Source organism: Folsomia candida, unplaced genomic scaffold (assembly GCF_002217175.1).
Source record: "Folsomia candida strain VU population unplaced genomic scaffold, ASM221717v1 Fcan01_Sc009, whole genome shotgun sequence".
NCBI lineage: Eukaryota > Metazoa > Arthropoda > Collembola > Entomobryomorpha > Isotomidae > Folsomia > Folsomia candida.
Genome location: NW_019091201.1, coordinates 2515259 through 2535717, shown reverse-complemented (window position 1 = coordinate 2535717; position 20459 = coordinate 2515259). Strand labels below are relative to the sequence as shown.

Sequence of the window (20459 nt, the reverse complement as noted above, 5' to 3'; positions counted from 1 at the left end):
CATACTAAAATTACTGAAAATTATTACTATAGATATTTTTCAAGCTACAAATATTTTACTTGCACTTAAATAATTTAACCTGCTCTAAAGGTTCTTGGTAGTTAAGGGCAACGCATTTGGATAGTAATGACCCCCACCGGCCAACTACTTGGCCGATCATGCCCATCTCCGAACTCATCCTTACTTTTGACCCGAAGATGAAGTGTGCAAAATTTCAAGTCGATAGCTTTTGTTTAAAGAGAGTTATCGTGCGCACAGACGGACGCACAGACGGACGGACAGACAGACATCTTGGTAAATCTATAAGGCCATCTTAAAAGGCCTAAAACGAGCCCCGGTCAATGAATTTTTAATGCCCGGGATTGAACATCGTTCATTTGCGATATTACAGAAAAACAACTACTGTAATTGTGTTACCTTTGTACTTCATAATTAGTCGCATTGTCACACGTGGATAGAAATAAGCACACGTGGGATTTTCTACTTGCACCCAGAACCAACGCCATGAATCATCCTCACGCGATTCAATGTGTTGTATTTGACCAAACATGACATGACTGGATTTTATGTACGTGCGTCGCTTAAATGAAACAATTTATTTCCGGATGTATTTCAGTTTGTTGTGCACATCATGTTAATCTTTTGGGGTTGCTAATCCAGCGATTGTCCAAAGTACCTATTAGATAATCCAGCCACAATAATAGCTTTCTTATCCAGCACGATCAAATTAGCTTGCCACTTGCACTTGGGTGTTTTATACTTCACAAGCATTTAATTGATTGGAATTCTATGACTCGAAATATTGTGGGACAGTTAAACAAGTTTATTCGTCTCTTTGTTGGGTGGGGATATAATATCGCTGATATTTTATAAATTTTCACAATTGTGAATGAAAGCTACAAATTTATTTCATGATTTAAATAGATTTTTAGCCAATCAACAAAGCCTGAGCGTTCTAATTCAGGTTCATTACGTATTCCAGATTACGTATGTATCTAAATAAAATATATCGATAGAATATACAGATAGAATTGACAAATCATCCCTTTGACAATTTTAAATTTTAATGAGAAGACGCATAGGTAGAGACTTTTATCAGGCAGTCCATAAATACATTTTCCCGAGCTGCTGGATATTGGGAAGGACTGACTGGATTAGGTTGTCCTGGTTTTCCTAAAGTTAGGTGTCTTTCGGGAAGAGTAGCGACGCCATAGGTGCAACCTCTTCGTAGTCGTTGTTTTCTGCAACATTCTTCAGTTTTACAGCTTAGAGTCGATTTGATTTCACAGAAATCGTGCTCGGAAAGTTCGCAGCTCATTTTTGGATTACGAATTGCCACGCCCCCCAGTTCTGTACAGTTGTAAACATATTGAGGTTCACATGAATGATCCTTATTGATGCCTGTGATCTCTTTGCCGCATATTTCGGCTGGTAATCCGTGCTTCCACTCCTTCGGACAAGTGCAGGCCTTAAAGATAGGTTAATATTTATTTTTTTGTGGCCAAAGATCATATAAAACGATGTGTACCTGTAGTTTGGCAATCTCAAGTACCCAGAAGTATTGCAGCCACTTAGTTACGACCATTCTCCTGCTTTGTAGTTAGTAATTTGAAGTTACGCATGTAATTTTATAAGTTATAATTCTTGCTGAGATGTTCGTAAACTGTTATTTAGTGATAAATAAGTACTCATTGTTCATTTTCCAACCCATTACCGAATCCTGCAGATTTTTATTTCATCATTCACGTATATTGGTTTTATTTGATCCTGGCTCTTGCAATAACTACAGCTATCGCCATTTTTATGACTGTTCATTCAAGCCAAGAATTTAAAAACAACTCAATAATGTGGCGATATTAAATACAATAAACGATAAACCAACTTACAAAACTTACAAATTTGAGGTTTCCAATTTAACCAATTCATCTATTAGGTTATGAAAATATATCGGTCACGTAACAGCCTAGTACACATAGTTGTCAAAAATCAAGTATAGTTAGGCATTTAAAATTACCAGAATACAGATAGAATTGACAAATCATTCTCATTTGACGATTTTGAATTAATGAGAAGACGCATATAGAGAGGATTTGTTTAAGCAGTCTAAAAATACATTTTCTCGGACTGCTGGATATTGGGAAGGACTGACTGGATTATATTGTCCAGGTTTTCCTAAAGTTCGATGTCTGTCGGAAAGCCTAGCGACGGCATCGGCGCAGCCCCTTCGTCGTCGATCTTTTTTGCAACATTCTTCAGTTTTACACGCTTGACTAAATTCCATTTCACAGAATTGGCGCTCGGAAATTTCACATTCCATTTTTGAGATGCCTATGCCTCTTCCCCCCAGTTCTGTACAGTTGTAAATATATTGAGGTACACATGAGTGATCGTTATTGAGGGCTGTGATCTCCTTGCCGCATATTTCGACTGGAAGTCCATACTTCCACTCCTTCGGGCAAGTGCAGGCCTTAAGGAAAGATTAAATATTCTAAATTCTTTAGTGGTCAAAGAACAAATGTAATGATGTGTACCTGTAGTTTGGCAATCTCTAGTATCCAAAAGTATCGCAGCAACTTAGTTATGACCATTTTCCTGCTTTGTAGTTAGTAACTTGATGTAAGTTACACGTATAATTGCATAAGCCATAATTCTTGGTGCTATACTCACATGCCGTCATTTAGCAATAAATAACTACTTATGTATTGTTCATTTTCCAACGCATTACCATACATATCCTGCAGATTTTTATTTAATAATTTTTATTGGATCTTGCCACTTTCATTACTGTTCGATTAAGGCAAGAAGAGGACAAGCCTGTCATTTGTCATGCAACGATATTTTAAAATTTCAACAATCATGAATGAAAGCTAGGCTGTTATCAACTTTCTTGTTTCGTGGAATAAATACGTTTTTAACCAAATGTACCCAGCCTGAGCGTTCTTAATCAAGTTCAATACTTCCACCTGATTATAAATAAATATATCGGCAGGTTAACAGCCCGGTAAGAATTTTTGTGAAAAATCAAGCAAAGTAGTCAAATACAACTAGACCTTTATTTAGGCTTTACTAGAATACAGATAAAATTTGACAAATTATCCCTTTGACAAGTTTTTGAATTTTATGGAGAAGGTACATTGGCGAGGTAATCTTTTAGGCATGCCTCGAAAACATTTTCTCGAACTGCTGGATATTGGGAAGGACTGACTGGATTAGGTTGTCCTGGTTTTCCTAAAGTTAGGTGTCTGCCGGGAAGGGTAGAGACGCCATAGGTGCAGCCCCTTCGTCGTCGTTGTTTTTTGCAACATTCTTCACTTTTACAGCTCAGCGTCAATTTGATTTCACAGAAATAGTGCTCGGAAAGTTCACAGCTCATTATTGAGTTACGAATTGCCACACCCCCCAGTTCTGTGCAGTTGTAAACATATTGAGGCTCACATGAATGATCGTTATTGAGGGCTGTGATCTCTTTGCCGCATATTTCGGCTGGTAGTCCGTACTTCCATTCCTTCGGACAAGTGCAGGCTTTAAAGATAGGTTAATATTTATTTTTTTGTGGTCAAAGATCATATAAAATGATGTGTACCTGTAGTTTGGCAATCTCAAGTACCCAGAAGTATTGCAGCCACTTAGTTAGGACCATCCTCCTGCTTTGTAGTTAGTAATTTGAAGTTACGCATAAAATTGCATAAGTTAAAATTCTCGGTTGTATACTCATATACCATCATTTAGTAATGAATAAGTACTTATTGTTCATTTTTCAACCCATTCCCATATCCTGCAGATTTATATTTCATTATTCACGTATATTGGTTTTATTTGATCCTGGTTATTGTTATAATCAGTGCTACTAGCATTTTTATGACTGTTTATTCAAACCAAGAATTTAAAGACAACCAAACTATGTAGCAATATTTTAACAATTTTACTAATCTTGAATGAAAGTTAGGTTCTTTCAAACTTTCTTTTTTAACAGACTACACAGATTTTTAAAAGTATACAAAGTAATATAATCTCTGTCAGAGTATGTAAATAAAATCGATAACATAACAGCCCAGTAAGAATTGGTATCAAAATTCAATCATGGTAATCAAGTATATTTAGCTCTACGTTTATTCAGACTACTAAATTACATAGAGCGAAGAAATCATCCCTTTGACAGTTTTGCATTCTTATAGAGAAAGTTTGTGGGTGCGGTAATCTTTCAAGCACGTTACTAATACATTTTCTCGAACTGCTGGATATTGCGAAGGACTGACTGGATTAGGCTGTCCTGGTTTTCCAAGAGTTTGATGTCTGTCTGGAATAGTAGCGACAGCATGGGTACAGCCCCTTTCTCGTCGTTGTTTTCTGCAACATTCTTCAGTTTCACAAATTGGACTAGAAATCATGTCGCAGAAGTTGTGATTAGAACAATCCATTTCATAACCAATTGTCGCAACTCCTCCCAGTTCTGTGCGGTTTACATGTCGGGTCGGTGTTGATGGCTGTGATTTCCTTGCCGCATATTTCTGCTGGCAACCCGTATTTCCACTCCTTCGGGCAGATGCAGGCCTCAAAGAGATTATAATTACAAGATGGTAAAGGACGCATGTTTGAGAATGTTTGTAATATATGTATACCTGTATGATATTTATTTGGAGTATACAGAAATATAGAAGCCAAGTAGTCAACGCCATTCTCTGGATGATAAGTTACACATAGGTAACTCACAACCGATATGAAATATTTTATATAAAGTAATACAGGTTTATGCTTTGTGCTGTGCATACATATTTCCATTCATTAATAAATCTTATTTATCGCCAATTTCCACATGTAATATCCACCGCGATTAAATTAGCTTATTGTGATTGGTTTACTCAAAATACTGTGGAGCAGTTGTTTATTGATCTCTTTGTCCTGTGGCGATATTCTTACAATTTAACAATCATGAATGAAAGTTGTTACAAATTTCCTTGTTTCGTGATTTAAATAGATTTTTAACAAATCCTGAATGTTGTAATTCGGGTTCTATAAAATTGTATATCTGTCAAGCAACAGCCCAGTAAAAATATTTGTCAAAAATCATGCATAATAATCAAGTATAGTTTGACGCTTATTCAGGTTACTAGATAGAATTCATATACATATCTATAATTGATAATTCATCATTCATCCCGTTGATGGTTTTGAATTTTATGGAGAAGGTTCACGGGTAGAGACTTTATTAAGGCAGTATAAAAATGTATTCTCCCGAACTGCTGGATATTGGGAAGGACTGACTGGATTAGATTGTCCTGGTTTTCCTAACGTTATATGTCTGCGGGGAATACCACCGACGGCTTCAGTGCAGCCTCTTCTTCGTCGATCTTTTTTGCAGCATTCTTCAGTTTCGCAAGCTTGACTATATTTCATTTCACAGAAATAATGTCGGGCAATTTTACAGCTCATTCCTGGGTCAGCAATTCCCACGCCCCCCAGTTCTGTGCAGTTGTACACAAATTGAGGTTCACATGAATGATCGTTATTGATTGCAGTGATCTCTTTGCCGCATATTTCGGCTGGCAGTCCATACTTCCACTCCTCCGGGCAAGTGTAGGCCTTAAGGACATATTAAATTTTGAAATTCTTTAGTGGTCAAGGAGCATAAAATGATGTGTACCTGTAGTTTGGCAATCTCTAGTATCCAAAAGTATCGCAGCCACTTAGTTACGACCATTCTCCTGCTTTGTAGTTAGTAATTTGAAGTTATGCATGCATATAATTGTATAAGTTATAATTCTTGGTGCTATACCCAAATACCGTCATTTAGGATTAAATAAGTACTTATTGTTCATTTTCCAACCCACTGCCATATCCTGCAGATTTTTATTGCATCATTTTTATAGGTTTTATTGGATCCTGGTTCTTATTATAACCAGCGTTATCGCCATTTTAATGACCCTTCATTCAAGCCAAGAATTCAAGAACAATCCAGTCACTATACTTTTCAAACCATCCAGGCTCCCAATTGAAAATGTCACGTTTCCGCAACTAACTATTGGGAAGCAGAATAACATTAATGACGAATTTGTTAAACAAGTAGGGTGGTAAGTTATTTAAAAACTTTAATTCTACAGGATCAAATGTATGCATATCTAATACAGTAACATCCCAACATTTAATATCAGGCTTCAGGAAGAATACAAGGTTACAACAACTGCAGTGATAAAATTTAACGGCATGGATATGGATCGAGATCAAATTAAAAACTTTTTAATTCTTATGAAAACGTTCTGCCAGCCATGGTTTAGAGGTTCCAACTGGCAACCAACTGACTCTCCTGTTGAACGAGAAGATCGTCTCATGCTAAATTTTGACATTGACGAGTTTAGATTGACAGACTTTGGTAAAGAAGAAACTTTGGTGGAGAATTTGGCTTTAAAGATTATAGAGGTTTTTTTGAATTCATTAAATTCATACAAGTTATGAATTACATATTACATAGTATGATAAAAATGCGTAAATGTAAATTTAGGGGACCCCCAAGTGCTCTGAAATGATGGTAGCTTGCACGTTCAATTCCATGCCAGTGGATTGCTCCGAAGTATTTCAAGATACCTACACAGAATCTGGTCCTGCATGCAGCTTTAATGCCATGCCCTCCACTTTATTGAGACGGTATGCTTACACTTGTACTCACTCACTTACACTTAATGTAAATAATTAATAACTATTACTATAGTAATAGTTATTAATTATTTACATTAAGTGTAATAATTATAATTAATAATTATAATTAATTAATAATTAATTATTACTAATCAGACAAGACACAGTTATCACCATGCTTGAGAAAATCCAACGTAATATTGGTGAAACAGAAAACAATGCATGGAAGTCTTGGAATGTGCATAAAAGTCTCCAAACCAACATTACTCGAGGGGGCAGGAAAATAGGCGTTCCAGACTTTCAAGAGCAAGAAGGGCAGTGGTTCGGCTTTCAATTCATCATAAAATATCCCGAGCGTGGAGCGCATTGTCATCAATCTGACTCCAACAACTATCGGGTACCGGAAAAATTATCAAAATTATCTTTATTAACCAGTTACTAATTTATAGTTCTTTAAGCTGACGGTAAATTTTCCTCTTGATGAGCCAAACTTGCGAGACCATGGGAGGGACATTCCTCCAGGTTATAAGGCGATCAATGTCATTAAACCCAGCGTTATAATGGCAGAGGAGGATTCGCATTCTGCGCCACCAGTGAGTCGAATATTGTACACAAATTGAGGTTCACATGAATGATCGTTATTGATTGCAGTGATCTCTTTGCCGCATATTTCGGCTGGCAGTCCATACTTCCACTTAGTCAGTCGTCTCTTAAATAAATAAAATTCTCCCTTTGTTGACAGGAAAAGAGGGGCTGCTATTTCACTACCGAAAGAAAGCTTGCATACTACAAAAATTACACTGAAAGCAATTGTTGGAGGGAATGCAATGTCACTGCGACTTTGGACAAATGTGGATGCAGCAGGGTGTACCATCCACGTAAATAAATTAAATATTTGCTTTCTATTCCCATTAATTAATAGCGTAATAATTAGTTAATTTTTAACACTCGTTCAGGGAATTCTACTGACAGAATATGCTCAACCCGAAATGATGAAATTTGTGCAAATGGCGTAGAATGTAAAAATTTTAATTTTTATACGTATAAAAAATTGCGATCCACTAATTTGTTTTTATATTTCAGCAAATACAAACGGCACCCGAGATTGCAAATGCCTGCCAGGATGCAATGAGGTGATGTATGAAATGACCACGACACTTATTCCGTACCCGACGGACGAGTTGCCTGAACTGGTTCAAGACTTTCTTCAAGAGTAATAAAAATTTTAGCCTGATTTTTGGTTTCACTATAAACAAAAGACAATTTTTATTTCATAATTTTGACAGTGACGACACCCCCACATCAATTGTCATCACGTACATGGAAGTTGCCTCCGTCCGTGTGGTCACTGCAAAACATCGCTTCGACTGGGTTGAGCAACTTGGTGAGTAAAAAATAAAACCCATTTCTTGCTTTCACTTTCTGCTTTCACTCATAAAAATGCACCCAAACCTTTCACGTTAAGGATTACATGGCGGAAATTGGGGATTAACGAGTGGCCTGGGACTCTTGGACTTGGGGAGACTAATTTTCTCTGCTATTTATGTCCTCGTCATCACTGGCCTCCTTTCCTACGTGGCGAAATGTTGTTGGTGTTGGTCACGACCAGAAGAGGAGAGTCATTCCAAAATGAACGAGTTGTACATGACAGCGATGGCACTCCCGATGGGTCTCGCCATTCCTGAAGCCGCTCGAATGGACCAACTATCCAAGTTCCCGAAAATGCCACAAATTGTCAAGGATTACATGGAAGACTTTGCAAAATCAAAGCAACCGGAAGAGGGAGAAAGTGATGCTGATCATGAAAATGAAGTCATCACACAGCAACCAACTTCATCCTCTCCCGAACGTCCAAGCACTGCCAAAAGTGAGTCAAAATCACGGAAATTAGTCCGGCCCAAATCAGCAAGAGCTATCGCAAAGTCAAAGTTTCCATATTGGACGGTAGGGAATTTTTTGGAGTGGTTTCCCATTCGATATGGCTTAAAAATTAAGCAAAGTCTGGCAGATGATTTTGATGATGATAAAACTGGGCAATGCTGCTGCAATTCTTGCTTTCCTTGTTGTCATGCTAAAGATGAGGTGATTGTCCCCCTTGCTGAAGTTGGTACGGAGAACGAAGCCATCGAATTAGTAGATCAACCAATCGCTGGACCAAGCTGCATTGCTGTCGCCCCCGCCGACGCCAGCAATGCAGCCCCCGACCCGACGGAAGCTTCCCAAAGCGACCCTGAAGTTCTGGAGGAAGATGATTTTGAAGAGATGTGGCGACAGCTTTAAACTTATGCACGCTTATTTTTTACTGCCCTCAGATGAGTTAGTTGGCGACCGCTTTGTACACATATTTTGTACTCGTACAGTATTGATCTCACTTTGGCACAATCGCTGATCTCTACTAATTTTAGGTGTTCATTACCTTTAAAAGCCTCCAAATTATACACAATTAAAATAGATACTTGGTGTATGAATCATGCAAACCCAAACTTTCTCCCAATTCACTAAATCCACCAACAAAGAAAGGAATTGCACTTATGCACAAAATTGCCAGCAAGATTTTAAAAATTAATATTCAATTCAGTTCCAAAGCATCCAAAATATTTACAAACTTTTATTAATTTGATTGATTTTGACACCATTAACTTGTAATTGCAAAAATGTAATTTGTTTTTAGTAGTTAGAATTTTTATATTGATTTAAGACCTAAAAAATGGCTTCAATTAAGAAAATTATCAGAATGTAAAAAAAATATCTGCAATATATCCGTACACCCCACCGTATTGAATATTACAAAATATTTATTAAAGCTTTAAAGTTATGCACGCTTATTTTTACTGCTCACACATGAGTTAATTCGTGACATTCTGCACTTTTACCGTATTGATTTCACCTTGACACAATCGCTGATCTCTGCTAATTTTACATATTTTAGTATAATTACTTACACTTAAGTATTTCGATTGCAGATTGCAGTGTTCATTGCTTTAAACTTTAAAGCCTACAAATTGTACACAATTCCTTTGTGTATGCAAATGCATGCAATGTTAAACTTTCTCCTAAAGTGGTGTTTATGCTTCACGCCATCGTCACGTCCTCCTTCAAATCCGATTTTTTGATTGGCTGAACGAAATTATCACTACGACAATTAAAAATTTTAACCAATCAAAAAATCGGATTTGGAGAAGGACGTGACGATGATGTGAAGCATAAACGCACCTTAATTCACTGCATTCACATAAAATTTCCAGAAGTTTTCTATTTTTCTATATTTAATCAGCTACAAAAGCAATCCAAAATATTTTCAAACTTTTGAAAATTTGATAGATTTTGACACCATTAATTTTTTTGTAAAAAAATATGATTTTATTTAGAAAATAGAGATTGACACAGACGTAGAATTCGAAAATTTATACCTAACTTCAGTTAAAAAAATTAACACAATGATAAAACAAAATAAAAAATATCACTCTGCAATAAATTTGTCCACCTTACATATTATTACAAAATAATTAGAATAGCAATTTTGTACCGGCGAGCTTAAGTATTGGTATTGACAAAATATGTATAACCGATAGAATGCATTTACAAGATCGTTTACTGAGCCAGTTAACCATTTGCACGTGCTTACAATTAATTAATTACCTTTAATGAATTTAATTGCTGAGATGAACATTTTATGCATTTCTTCATCTTTAAGTCGATTTAAGTAAAATTAATGAATTACGCACTCGTACGCAATAATGTATACACCAAAAATATACGTCCGCACTCGACATTTTATGAAATTACAATCTTGACATTCTTTCAAAAAGTCTAGCTTTCAAGTAAAACTCAGCTTTATGTGAAATACTATTAAGAAATTAAAAAATATAAAATAAATTGCTTAGTCATATTGTGGTTTTACATAAATTTCGCTCAATGGTAAACTAACAGTTAATAATAATTAGCTAATTATTATTAGTCCAGTTACTATTTTATTATTCATGCATTCTCATTTAATTACTTAATTTGATTCTTTAAAATTATTGATAAACTAATAATTATGCTCTCAAATAAAATTCTAGTCTCTCTTTAGCTTCACAATCTCCAGCAGAAAGTGAATGATTTGATTTAATTATGTAACAAATATAATATGCACCAAAAATAAATAAACACCCTTAAAATGTAGTCTCTCTTTTCATAATGTATACTTTATTTCACAAAATCTGACAATTTATTACACAAGTATTACATGATTCATAATAATACAAGCTAAAATTATTACAAGATCACATGTTGGTCGTCGGACATTGGACGATTCTTCGATTCTATTGTCTTCCACAATTTTCTCGATGCGTTGTTTCTTCGCGTTTGACTGGGGACGGCCTGCATCCACTTCTTGAACATATTGATTCAGCTCGTCGTACGTATCGTCGCCAGAGTATTGATTGTATTCATTGTTATAATTGTTGTAATTCTGTCCTCCTCCTCCTCCTGCACTGTAGTAATTTGCGTTGTAATCATTGGATGACGCTCCACCTCCAACGCCGACTACGGCTGGTTTAGCCTGGAAGAGAGAGGAGAGTCGGGATTTTAGAAGTTTTTCGTAAAATTAACAAGGGTGGGGAAAATACTTCGGCAAAATACAGTATTTTGAGCTCAGTTCTTCCCAGGGGTTAAGATTTTCAGGGTTGTTACACCCACAAAAAGAGGAGAATCTGCGTGGAGAGGGAAAAAGTCTTACGAAAATACAGGTTTTGTGAAGAAATTAATTTTTTATAGCTGTCAAAATGGATGATTTTCAAAAAATAAAGTATTCTGACAGCGATAAAAAGTTTTTTTTCACAAAACCTGTATTTTCTTAAGACTGTTGCCTTCTCCACGCAGATTTTCACCTTTCCGGGGGTGTAACACCCCCGGAAATCCAAACCCTGTGAGAAGAACGGAGGTCAAAATACCGCATTTTAGAAAAACATTTTGCTCATCTCCGAAATTAATATGCAAAAGACAAATTCATAGCAAATCCCATATTTACATTGTTTGATTGTCCTGATGCAAATCCTTGCTCAAAGTTATCAATTGCTGTCCCCACAACGTTTGAACCACTGCTGCTTCCCGAAGACAGAGCGGCCTGAAAAAAATAATCGGCAGTATTTGGTCTCGACTCGGGATTGTACACGTTTAAATCATTATTGTCAGCTTGGTCGTCATCATACGTGTCGTAATTTTGGGGGGACATGTCGTTTGGAGAAAGCGCAAATAAAGGAGCAATATTTGGTATTTCTTTGACAAACTGTAGTTGAGCTGTCGTTGGTTTTTGTGTTGTGGTTGTAGGCGTTGGGGCAAGCGTTACTGCAGGGATTGGATTTTGTAATCTTTGCAAAAGCACTTCCTGCTTGATCTGTTGTGCGCTTTTTGTTGTTGTTGTTGGTTTATATTTTTGTATAAATTCTTGTAATAGCTGGTCCAAACTTTTGACTGGTGCTGATGATTTGGTCGTCGTTGTAGGTTTCTGAGTAGTCGTTGTCGTGGTGGGTTTCTGAGTGGTGGTCGTTGTCGTTGCTGCTGCTGGCTTATATTTTTGTGCGAATTCTTGCAATAACTGGTCCAAAGTTTTTGCTGGTGCTGATGATTTGGTAGTTGTTGTCGGTCTCTGAGTAGTGGTTGTCGTTTTTGCTGCTGGTTTATGATTTTGTGCAAATTCTTGCAATAGTTGGTCCAAACTTTTGGCTGGTGCAATCGGTTTGGGTTTTTGAGTGGTGCTAGTTGTCGTTGTGGGTAATTTGTATTTTTGCAGCAATCCTTGCAATATCTGGTCCAAACTTTTCGTCGTGGTTGTCGATACCGGTTTTAGATTGTGCTTATCCATCAAGTCTTGCATTATCTGTTGAAGACTTTTTGTCGTCGTAGTTAACTTTGTTGTACCTCTTGCTGAAGGAGGCTGCAAAGATAAAGCTTTTTGTCTTGCTTCTTTTACTAATTGTTGCAATTTTTGCGCGTACGAAGTCGTCGTCAGTTTTGGGATCGTCTTGGTAGGAAAAGTCACATATTTACGGATTCTAGAAAGTATTACCTGCGCGGCTGCCTCAGCCTCTGCTTCCGGATCTTCGACCACGACATCCTTTCCGTACGGGGCAGGATCCGGGAAGATAAGCACTTTGCCTGCCGGTGGTGCTGGCAAATCCGTTTTCGTGTTCCCATCCGTAAACACGAGTTGCTGTTGTCCCGTCGGATTCACAATTGCTCTCATCCCCAAAGGAATCTTGTCATGGGCCGAAATCAATCGGAGTGGTGCTGGATATTCGGACGATTGCTGTTCCTGCTGCTGCACGGATGTCAACGGAGGGTTCAGATCGTCCAAGCTCTTGATCTCCCACTTCACATTGGGTGGATTTGGGACCGGCATGACCATAACTTTGCCTGGTGGAGGATACGCCAACACAACCTTCACACCCGGCATGAGTGCATCCTCGAGGACGAGTCTCTGTCCAAATTTCGGTTTTATCATCTCCATATATCCCATTTGGATGTTCTTCTCATCCGCAATTATCATTCCGCCCGGGGATCGAATATTTTTTACGACAATTCCTCCCGTGTTGGTGTCAGGGATGACGAATTTCATCTGGGGTGGGATTTCTGGCACCATTTCTTTGAATTCGGGTCTATGTGCGTACTCCATGATGAGCATGTTGCCTAGTTGAGGTTTTTGAATCATTGTCCACCCCGGTACGGGTCGGTCGAAGGCGGGGACAATTTTCAGAGGTGGAGGTACATGCGGGACTAGATATTCCGTAACCAGGGTCAATCCTGGGGTAACTATTCTTGGGAAAGTGGCCACCATTCCGGATGGAGGGTCGGCTGGAATCAGTCCCAGTGAGGCGGATGCAGATTTGAGAACGTTTACTTGTCCAGGAGGCGCGGGGTAGATTATCCGCAGATGGGGTGGGACAGCGTTGGGATATAAATATTGTATCGCGGGGGGATACTGAACGTTAGTTACGCCGAATCCATAGTTTGCCGCCTTGTTCGGAATGACCAGCGTCATCCCGGGTGGCAGTGAGGTTGGTAAGACCATTCTTGCCAGGCCGGGCAGTGCGGTGTCTTCCAGGACGTAGGTGTGGCCTACCGGAATGTCTTTCAAGGCTGTGAACCCGGGTGGAACCTGGTGCGCTGGAACGAGTTGCAGTGGTTCAGGGACCTTTAAGTTTGACACGGTTTGGGAGGAAATGCAGGCTGGAAGTGCAATTAAGACGAGGACGGTGAATATAGGAAAGGGCGACATTATATGAATAATCGGGTTTCGAGAGGGTGAAAGAATTGGAAATCAGTGTAAAATTATGCATATATTTTGAGGATTTATGTTTATTTTTGAGGATTTAGAAGTTTTATGTGCATGGAGACGCATTTGAGATGCATCTCCATGGGTATTCATATGAAGATATCCCATGACTCATGATGACGGGGACATTTGGGGACATTGACACTGTAGGATAGGGGAAGGGAGGGGTTTATATAACATGGGCAGATGATGGGGACATCGAATAACCGTGGGGACATTGTCCATCTGTCCCCACACTTCCACAGGTTAACGAGTAGAAATTGAGATACTGGACCGGCTTTCATGTATTGACTCCAAGTGATAAATTGAGAATCATAATTTATTCCCAGTTTTGCCTACTTCACACAATCAGCAAAGTTATGTGTGAAGTTTTATTTATGCAATAATTAATAATTGTACGCGTCTCAAAGAAACTCAATCTTATTATATTTTATTTATTTATAATGGTCGAGAATTAGAGCAGCTAGAAGACTGTAAAGGGAGGAAGGAAGGAAGTGCGTGTCCATCCACTTTAAAAATATGCATGTACGTCAGCCAGTCAACATTTGCATTTTTTTCACAGAGAGGCACGACACAATTAAAATCATGCCATAATTGCAAAGTTGAATACTAAATTACAATTAGATTCAGTAGCCAAAGAATGGTTCTGCTTAGTTAGTTTCCTCTTCTTCTTCTTTCATCTACATAATCTTTTTGATGAGATATGTATATTATGAATAATCAAGTTACTAGCAGAACTGTATGGAAAATAAGACATTATTTTCTGTCTTTGCTAATAACAAGATGCGATAAAAATCTGTAGCAAAACCTAGAATTACACTCTGAACAGACAGAGGAAGTAATATCGTTTTGTGCCTGTTGTCGTAGATTGGATGGAAATGAGCTTTTTCATTAATTTTCAATACTTGTCTCATTTCAGAAAACAATTTGTTAGAAAATAAATTGTGTGAAAAAAAGTGCAAGTTATCTTTTAAATAAGAATCTAAACAGACAAACCAAGTGTGGGAAAAAATATGCAATTACAGGATTAATACTCACTTACACATGAATGAAGCAAGATTATTATATAATATTCATATGTGTGCCTGAATTACGAAATGAATAGTAAAGTTATATAATTTGGCATTGTAAAAATAAGAATGACACAACAGCAACACTTTACTTTACCACAAACACAATGCATTCGGCGCAAAAATGGGAGGATTACATGCCAAATTAAATGAGGAAGTTTTTAGAATGTGAGTAGATAGAAATATGTGTAAAAATGGATCAGATAAAGAAAAGAGTGCGTGCTTATGTATGCAAAATGAGATCAGTAAATAGCAAATTAAAATGTGCAACATTATGCAAATGAAGGACAGAATTAAGAATAAGCAAAGTGTAGTAAACTCTAGCAAACTGTCAAGTATTATTACGACGCGAAGTTGTAAAAATAAAGCGTTTTAACAAAAAACAAGTGAAATACAAAAATAAACGAGAAATATATCAGTATCAGTCAGTGAAATATTAGTACGATTAAGGGGGAAATTGAGAAGGGGAAAGTAGAACTAGGGAAGGTTTGGCTTATTTTCTCCAGTCTTGATTAAGAAAAAGACTGGAATCGTTGTTAAAAGAATAGCGAGAAAATATGTGAGGATAAAACTTTTGGTAACTTTTGGCAGAATTTTCTATCTATATAAAAATAAGTTACATATCACTCAGCGGTATGCAATTTGAGATGACGATGAACTAGACATGACTTATTGCTTAATTAATAGTCGTAACTATTGTGTTCGTTATATCCGCCGCCGTAACCGCCTTCGGAGTGACCGTGATGACCGTGGTGATGCGCAGGCGCATATCCGACAACTTTGGGGGCGTAGTGACTCACACCAACACCGAAGGAGGTGTGACCATGTGTTATTCCGCCGTCATGACCGTGTCCCCCGACTTCGTGGCCATATCCGTGGTCGAGATGTTGGTGTGGGGCGTATTCGGGGGTGTGGTGGTGAAGGTCGTGGTGCTCGTAGACGGGGGCGGCTTTCACGACGGGGGCCTCCTGAAAATTGGGCGGCTGTCATAAATAAATATTTCTAGTGAATACAGACGCTTATCTTGGTCTTACCTTGTATTCGGGGACACCGTAATGATGTTCTGGGGCCTCGTGATGGTTCTTGTAGCCATATCCGTACCCTTCATCGATATGGTTGTGATGATGGACTGGGACCTTGGCGATGGCGGGGACGTGAGAGACAGTCTTTGCGACGGCGTGAACGCCTGGAGTCTTTTCGACGACGGCGTGAACGCCTGGAGTCTTTTCGACGACGGCGTTAAATCCGTGGACTAAATATGAGTTAAATAAGATTTATGTAGGTATTTTGTGAGATTTTGTCAAGTGATCTTAATTACTACGAGCGAGACATGACAGTTGATTAATATAAGAAGATTATGAATTTTGCTTACCTGAATCCGCAGTGTAAGTGACGGTCCTCAGACTTCCGTCAGCTTCGACAAGGGAATACTGACCTTTCACCACGTCCCCGTCTCTCGTCTCATGTTGATGCTGTGCATTTAATCAATTCATGATTCATGATAATTAGTCTGGATAACATTTCTCTTCCGAATGTGATAAGCACATACCTTAATGTCTCCCGTTGTGTGGTCATTAACGCCATAACTGAAGGCATATTTAGGCTTAGAGTAGTAATCAACGACATGTTTCTCTACCGCTGGCACGGCCACTTTTGCCAGGGCGGGTTGGTAATGGACTTCCTGTCCGTATCCTAAATGATGTCCGCCATGTTCATGATGTGGTCCAGCGTGATGATGCTCACCCCCTCCGAGATGTTCTCCACCACCCCCGTAAGAACTGTGTCCATACCCGTGACCCAAGTCCCCACCACCGCCGCCGCCATATCCTCCATGCGAGTATTCTGATACCGTACATCCAAACATGGCCATCGCCAATACGACCACTTGCACCTTTCTAGCCACCATTTTACTTTTATTTCACTTTCACTTTTTTCCTAAAATAAAAAATAAATTTCCTAAAAAACGGACGATTGACTTGATCAAATGACTATGAAATGACTGACTGATGCTGTAAGAAAAGGGGGTGAAGCCTTTTATACAAAGCTAGAAATAAAGGATGACTAGCTTCAAAATTAGAAGTGGTGGTGGCTGCCCGGCCACCTTGAAGTTTTACGAGCGTCCGTACCGCTTTACATACGTTGCACATTGGGGGATTATCTAATGGCCAATTTACCATTTTACTCTACTTTGCCATCCCAGCCATTAACTCACAGGCCGACCTGACGCAGCCAGCACTACTCTTCTGGTCACCACCAATGTACATACTTTTTTCTTACACAAAGAAAGGTACAATATGCATGTATTTTTTTAAGCTTACATAGGGAACCAAACCAATGATTATTAAATATGTACGAGCGGACGGAATTTACTTTTACTTTCGCACAATATTGTGGCAGATTACATAAATATGCACTCCTTTCAAGTAGAACTGCATGTGCATGCATGGCAGGGAAGGAATTTGCCTTTTTTTAATGAAATTTTATTAATGAAATGGCTTTATTTATGTACTCAATACATATGTATGTATGTATTCATTTACATATGCACACGTACTATATTTGTACGGAAAATTAAGGGTGCAAAACTGCAGTTTTAGCTATGTATTTGTCATTAGTTTGTGAAAATGTGCAAAGCCAACCAACACCCAAACCCAAGGTGTACAAAGAAGTTCGTTCGCACGGATGAAGGAAGGAAGATACTACGTTGCCCTATTTTAATCAAAAAGGTAATGAAATGAATGAAAATGGTGCAACTCAACCGTCGTCGTATTAATTAGAGCTTTGTTTTTTCACACGTTTTAAAATAGCACGTTGAATATGTAATATTTGCAAATGTGGAAGGACTCGAGAGTAAGTATGTAAACCCATTCAAATTTTGAACTCTTAATGGATTTCATTCTGTTTAATTATGGAACTTTTTATGAGTCTTCTTAACCACGTGTTAAAATCTACGTTTTGCTGTAGGTTATGTGAAATGATGACGAAAATTACGTATAATTTAACTGTGTCAATTATTTACGTGGTTTGATAACATCAATAATAATAATTATAATAAGTAATAAATAAGTTTTAAAAGAATTGATAATTTCCGTGTAAAGTGAGACACATTGTTTTAAGTAAATTAAATTATTGGGTAAACGGATAAATAATTATGTTTAAAATAAGGTGACACCTTTTGTGATGATTTTGTGATGAAATAAAAAAATTCGATGTGGTAATCCAAAAAAATTATTATAAAATTTTCGAAAATTTGACATTTCATTTTTTAAGACAAATTTTAACGGTGGCATAATTAGGCTTAAAATAATGTGACACCTTGTATTATTTTTTGACCAAATAAAAAGTTTGATATGGTTATTCAAAAAATTATGAAATTTTCGAAATCATTTTAAAATTTGACATTTTATTTTTTTTTAATTTTAAGACGAATTTTAACGGTGTATCTTTTCATGCTTCTTCAATTGAAGGATTGACACCTCGTTAAACTCAATAAACCGACACACAGACACACATGCAGCAAACAAGCCTCGTTCTCATTCTCTTTACAGGGAACCGTAATTACTGGGTTCTGAAGGATTAAAAGTGTGTACGTACAAGTTGCATTACGGATTCGTCAAGGTTGCTAAATACTCCAATTTTGTGTGATTCACTTGTCACACGTGAATAGTCGCAGAAGAACTGAAATTTCCTTCCTGATAAGATAAATTGTTCATAAAAGTCAGATAAATACGTAATAAGAGTCTCGTTTGGATGAGAATTAGGGGAAAATATTGTATCGACATCGACCACGTAAAAAAAGAGCTACTTCCGTTTGCACATCAATCGATCATTCTCGTGAATTGGTCGTTATTGACAGGCACGTTAACTTAATTTAGTTTTTTTTTCACTACCGGTTGCAGCAAATGCAGCGTGACTTTGTTAACTGGCAGAATAATCAATTCTTCTTAAAACTTGGTTTTTGCTAAGTATTTGTAAGTAGGAAAAGCGCAAGAGTTATCTAATAACTAGCCAAAATTAATTAATGCATACATAACTCTGGTTTATTTAAAATGTGGTAAAAAAGGGGCAAATTTTTAACATATCTAAATTAACTTGAATTTCTGAAATTTTAAAGCGCAAAAGTTAATAAGTAGTCAAAAGTAATTAATGCATGCATACATAACTCTGGTTTAAAATGTGGTAAGAAAAGGGCAAATTTTTAAGACAAATTGACTCGAATTTCTGAAATTTTTGAAATATTTGGCACATTGAGACGTAAAGTACCCGTCATTCGAAATTTCGACGAAATTTGTAAATAATTACAACCACCAACCGCACTAGTTAATTTTTTTACTAGATTCTTTTTTTGCATTCATATTGTTATCCAAATGCAGAAAGTGCACGTTATTGCATTGCATTACTTACATTTCGGGTACTGTGATGAATGAACTGTGGCTGTTTGCACTTTAATTGTTATGCGTTTTGTGGTGTGGGCTTGACTTGTGGACGTGTAAAAATAAATATTATTGCTATTTTTTGCTCAACTGCATTTCCTCCCATCGCCATTCTTTCGCATTATATTGTTGTTGTCGTCGTGTATGTACCGAGTGCATGCACATGCAAATGTATGTCTCATTTATTTCAAGTTAAATACCTTTGCATTGTTATGCCAAGATTTTTAAACCCTAATTCAACTTACGGAAGTTGAATGCAGTTTGTGGTGCAAAGGTACACATTTTTATGCCTGGATTGGATTTTACATCATTTTTTAAATAGATAATTCCATATTATGAATTGTAAACGTAAAGGTAAAGTCATTATCAGATCAGAATTTATAGGTAAAAGAATTAACTTGCTACTCATTTTCCATGCCATGTGCCATTTTATTCACTATTTATTGCCCATTATTTATCTATACATTTACATTACACAAGATCAATTAACTGCTTAAATATTTTCGCAAGATGACAATTTATTCTGTAAAGATTGGACATAATTAAACAATTATTTTTAAAAAAACTAGGACCAACATAATCAAAGTCATGACTAATTCAGCACCTAACATAAATCTAAATCCGAGTCTAAACATTGATGACAACAAGCTAAGCTCATCGTGTCGCAAAAAAAAGCGCTGTATAACCAAAACTTGTGAAGGTGACTGTAATTAAGTAATTACCGTATAAAAGTATTTAATTTTTCTTGTCAAATAAAAAATGAGCTTACCCTTTAAACAAAAATTTTAATTGGTGTGTATGTAAGAAGAATTTAATGTGTAATATTATTACGCGGCGGATAATTGGCAATTCCATTTAGAATCCTGTGAAAAGAATTGTTTTAGAGCAATTTTCTTTATCCGAGTTCAGTTAATTAATTATTATTATTATCATCGTTAGCGAACAAATTGTTTTTATTTTAGTATGGACAGTTAATAATTCGCGAAAGTATATACAGTGGCCGCGGAAGCC

The 20459-nt window shown here is 37.2% G+C and overlaps 3 protein-coding genes across 3 annotated transcripts; 2 read left to right on the top strand and 1 right to left on the bottom strand.

The window, feature by feature from the left end:
• The first annotated feature begins 5916 nt into the window (after positions 1-5916).
• LOC118436566 lies at positions 5917-7847 on the top strand. Its single transcript, XM_035854955.1, has 7 exons — positions 5917-6068; positions 6150-6414; positions 6497-6639; positions 6787-7027; positions 7080-7237; positions 7282-7328; positions 7714-7847. Exons 1-7 carry the CDS (start codon positions 5917-5919, stop codon positions 7845-7847), a joined length of 1140 nt encoding a protein of 379 aa, XP_035710848.1.
• A 75-nt stretch (positions 7848-7922) lies between these two features.
• Positions 7923-9230, top strand: LOC118436619. Its single transcript, XM_035855072.1, has 2 exons — positions 7923-8014; positions 8096-9230. Exons 1-2 carry the CDS (start codon positions 7951-7953, stop codon positions 8908-8910), a joined length of 879 nt encoding a protein of 292 aa, XP_035710965.1. The 5' UTR covers positions 7923-7950; the 3' UTR covers positions 8911-9230.
• A 6094-nt stretch (positions 9231-15324) lies between these two features.
• Positions 15325-17034, bottom strand: LOC110853824 (histidine-rich glycoprotein). Its single transcript, XM_022102162.2, has 4 exons — positions 16565-17034; positions 16388-16487; positions 16050-16267; positions 15325-15983 (listed from the first exon to the last, which is right to left on the bottom strand). Exons 1-4 carry the CDS (start codon positions 16919-16921, stop codon positions 15696-15698), a joined length of 963 nt encoding a protein of 320 aa, XP_021957854.1. The 5' UTR covers positions 16922-17034; the 3' UTR covers positions 15325-15695.
• Positions 17035-20459: the final 3425 nt, after the last annotated feature.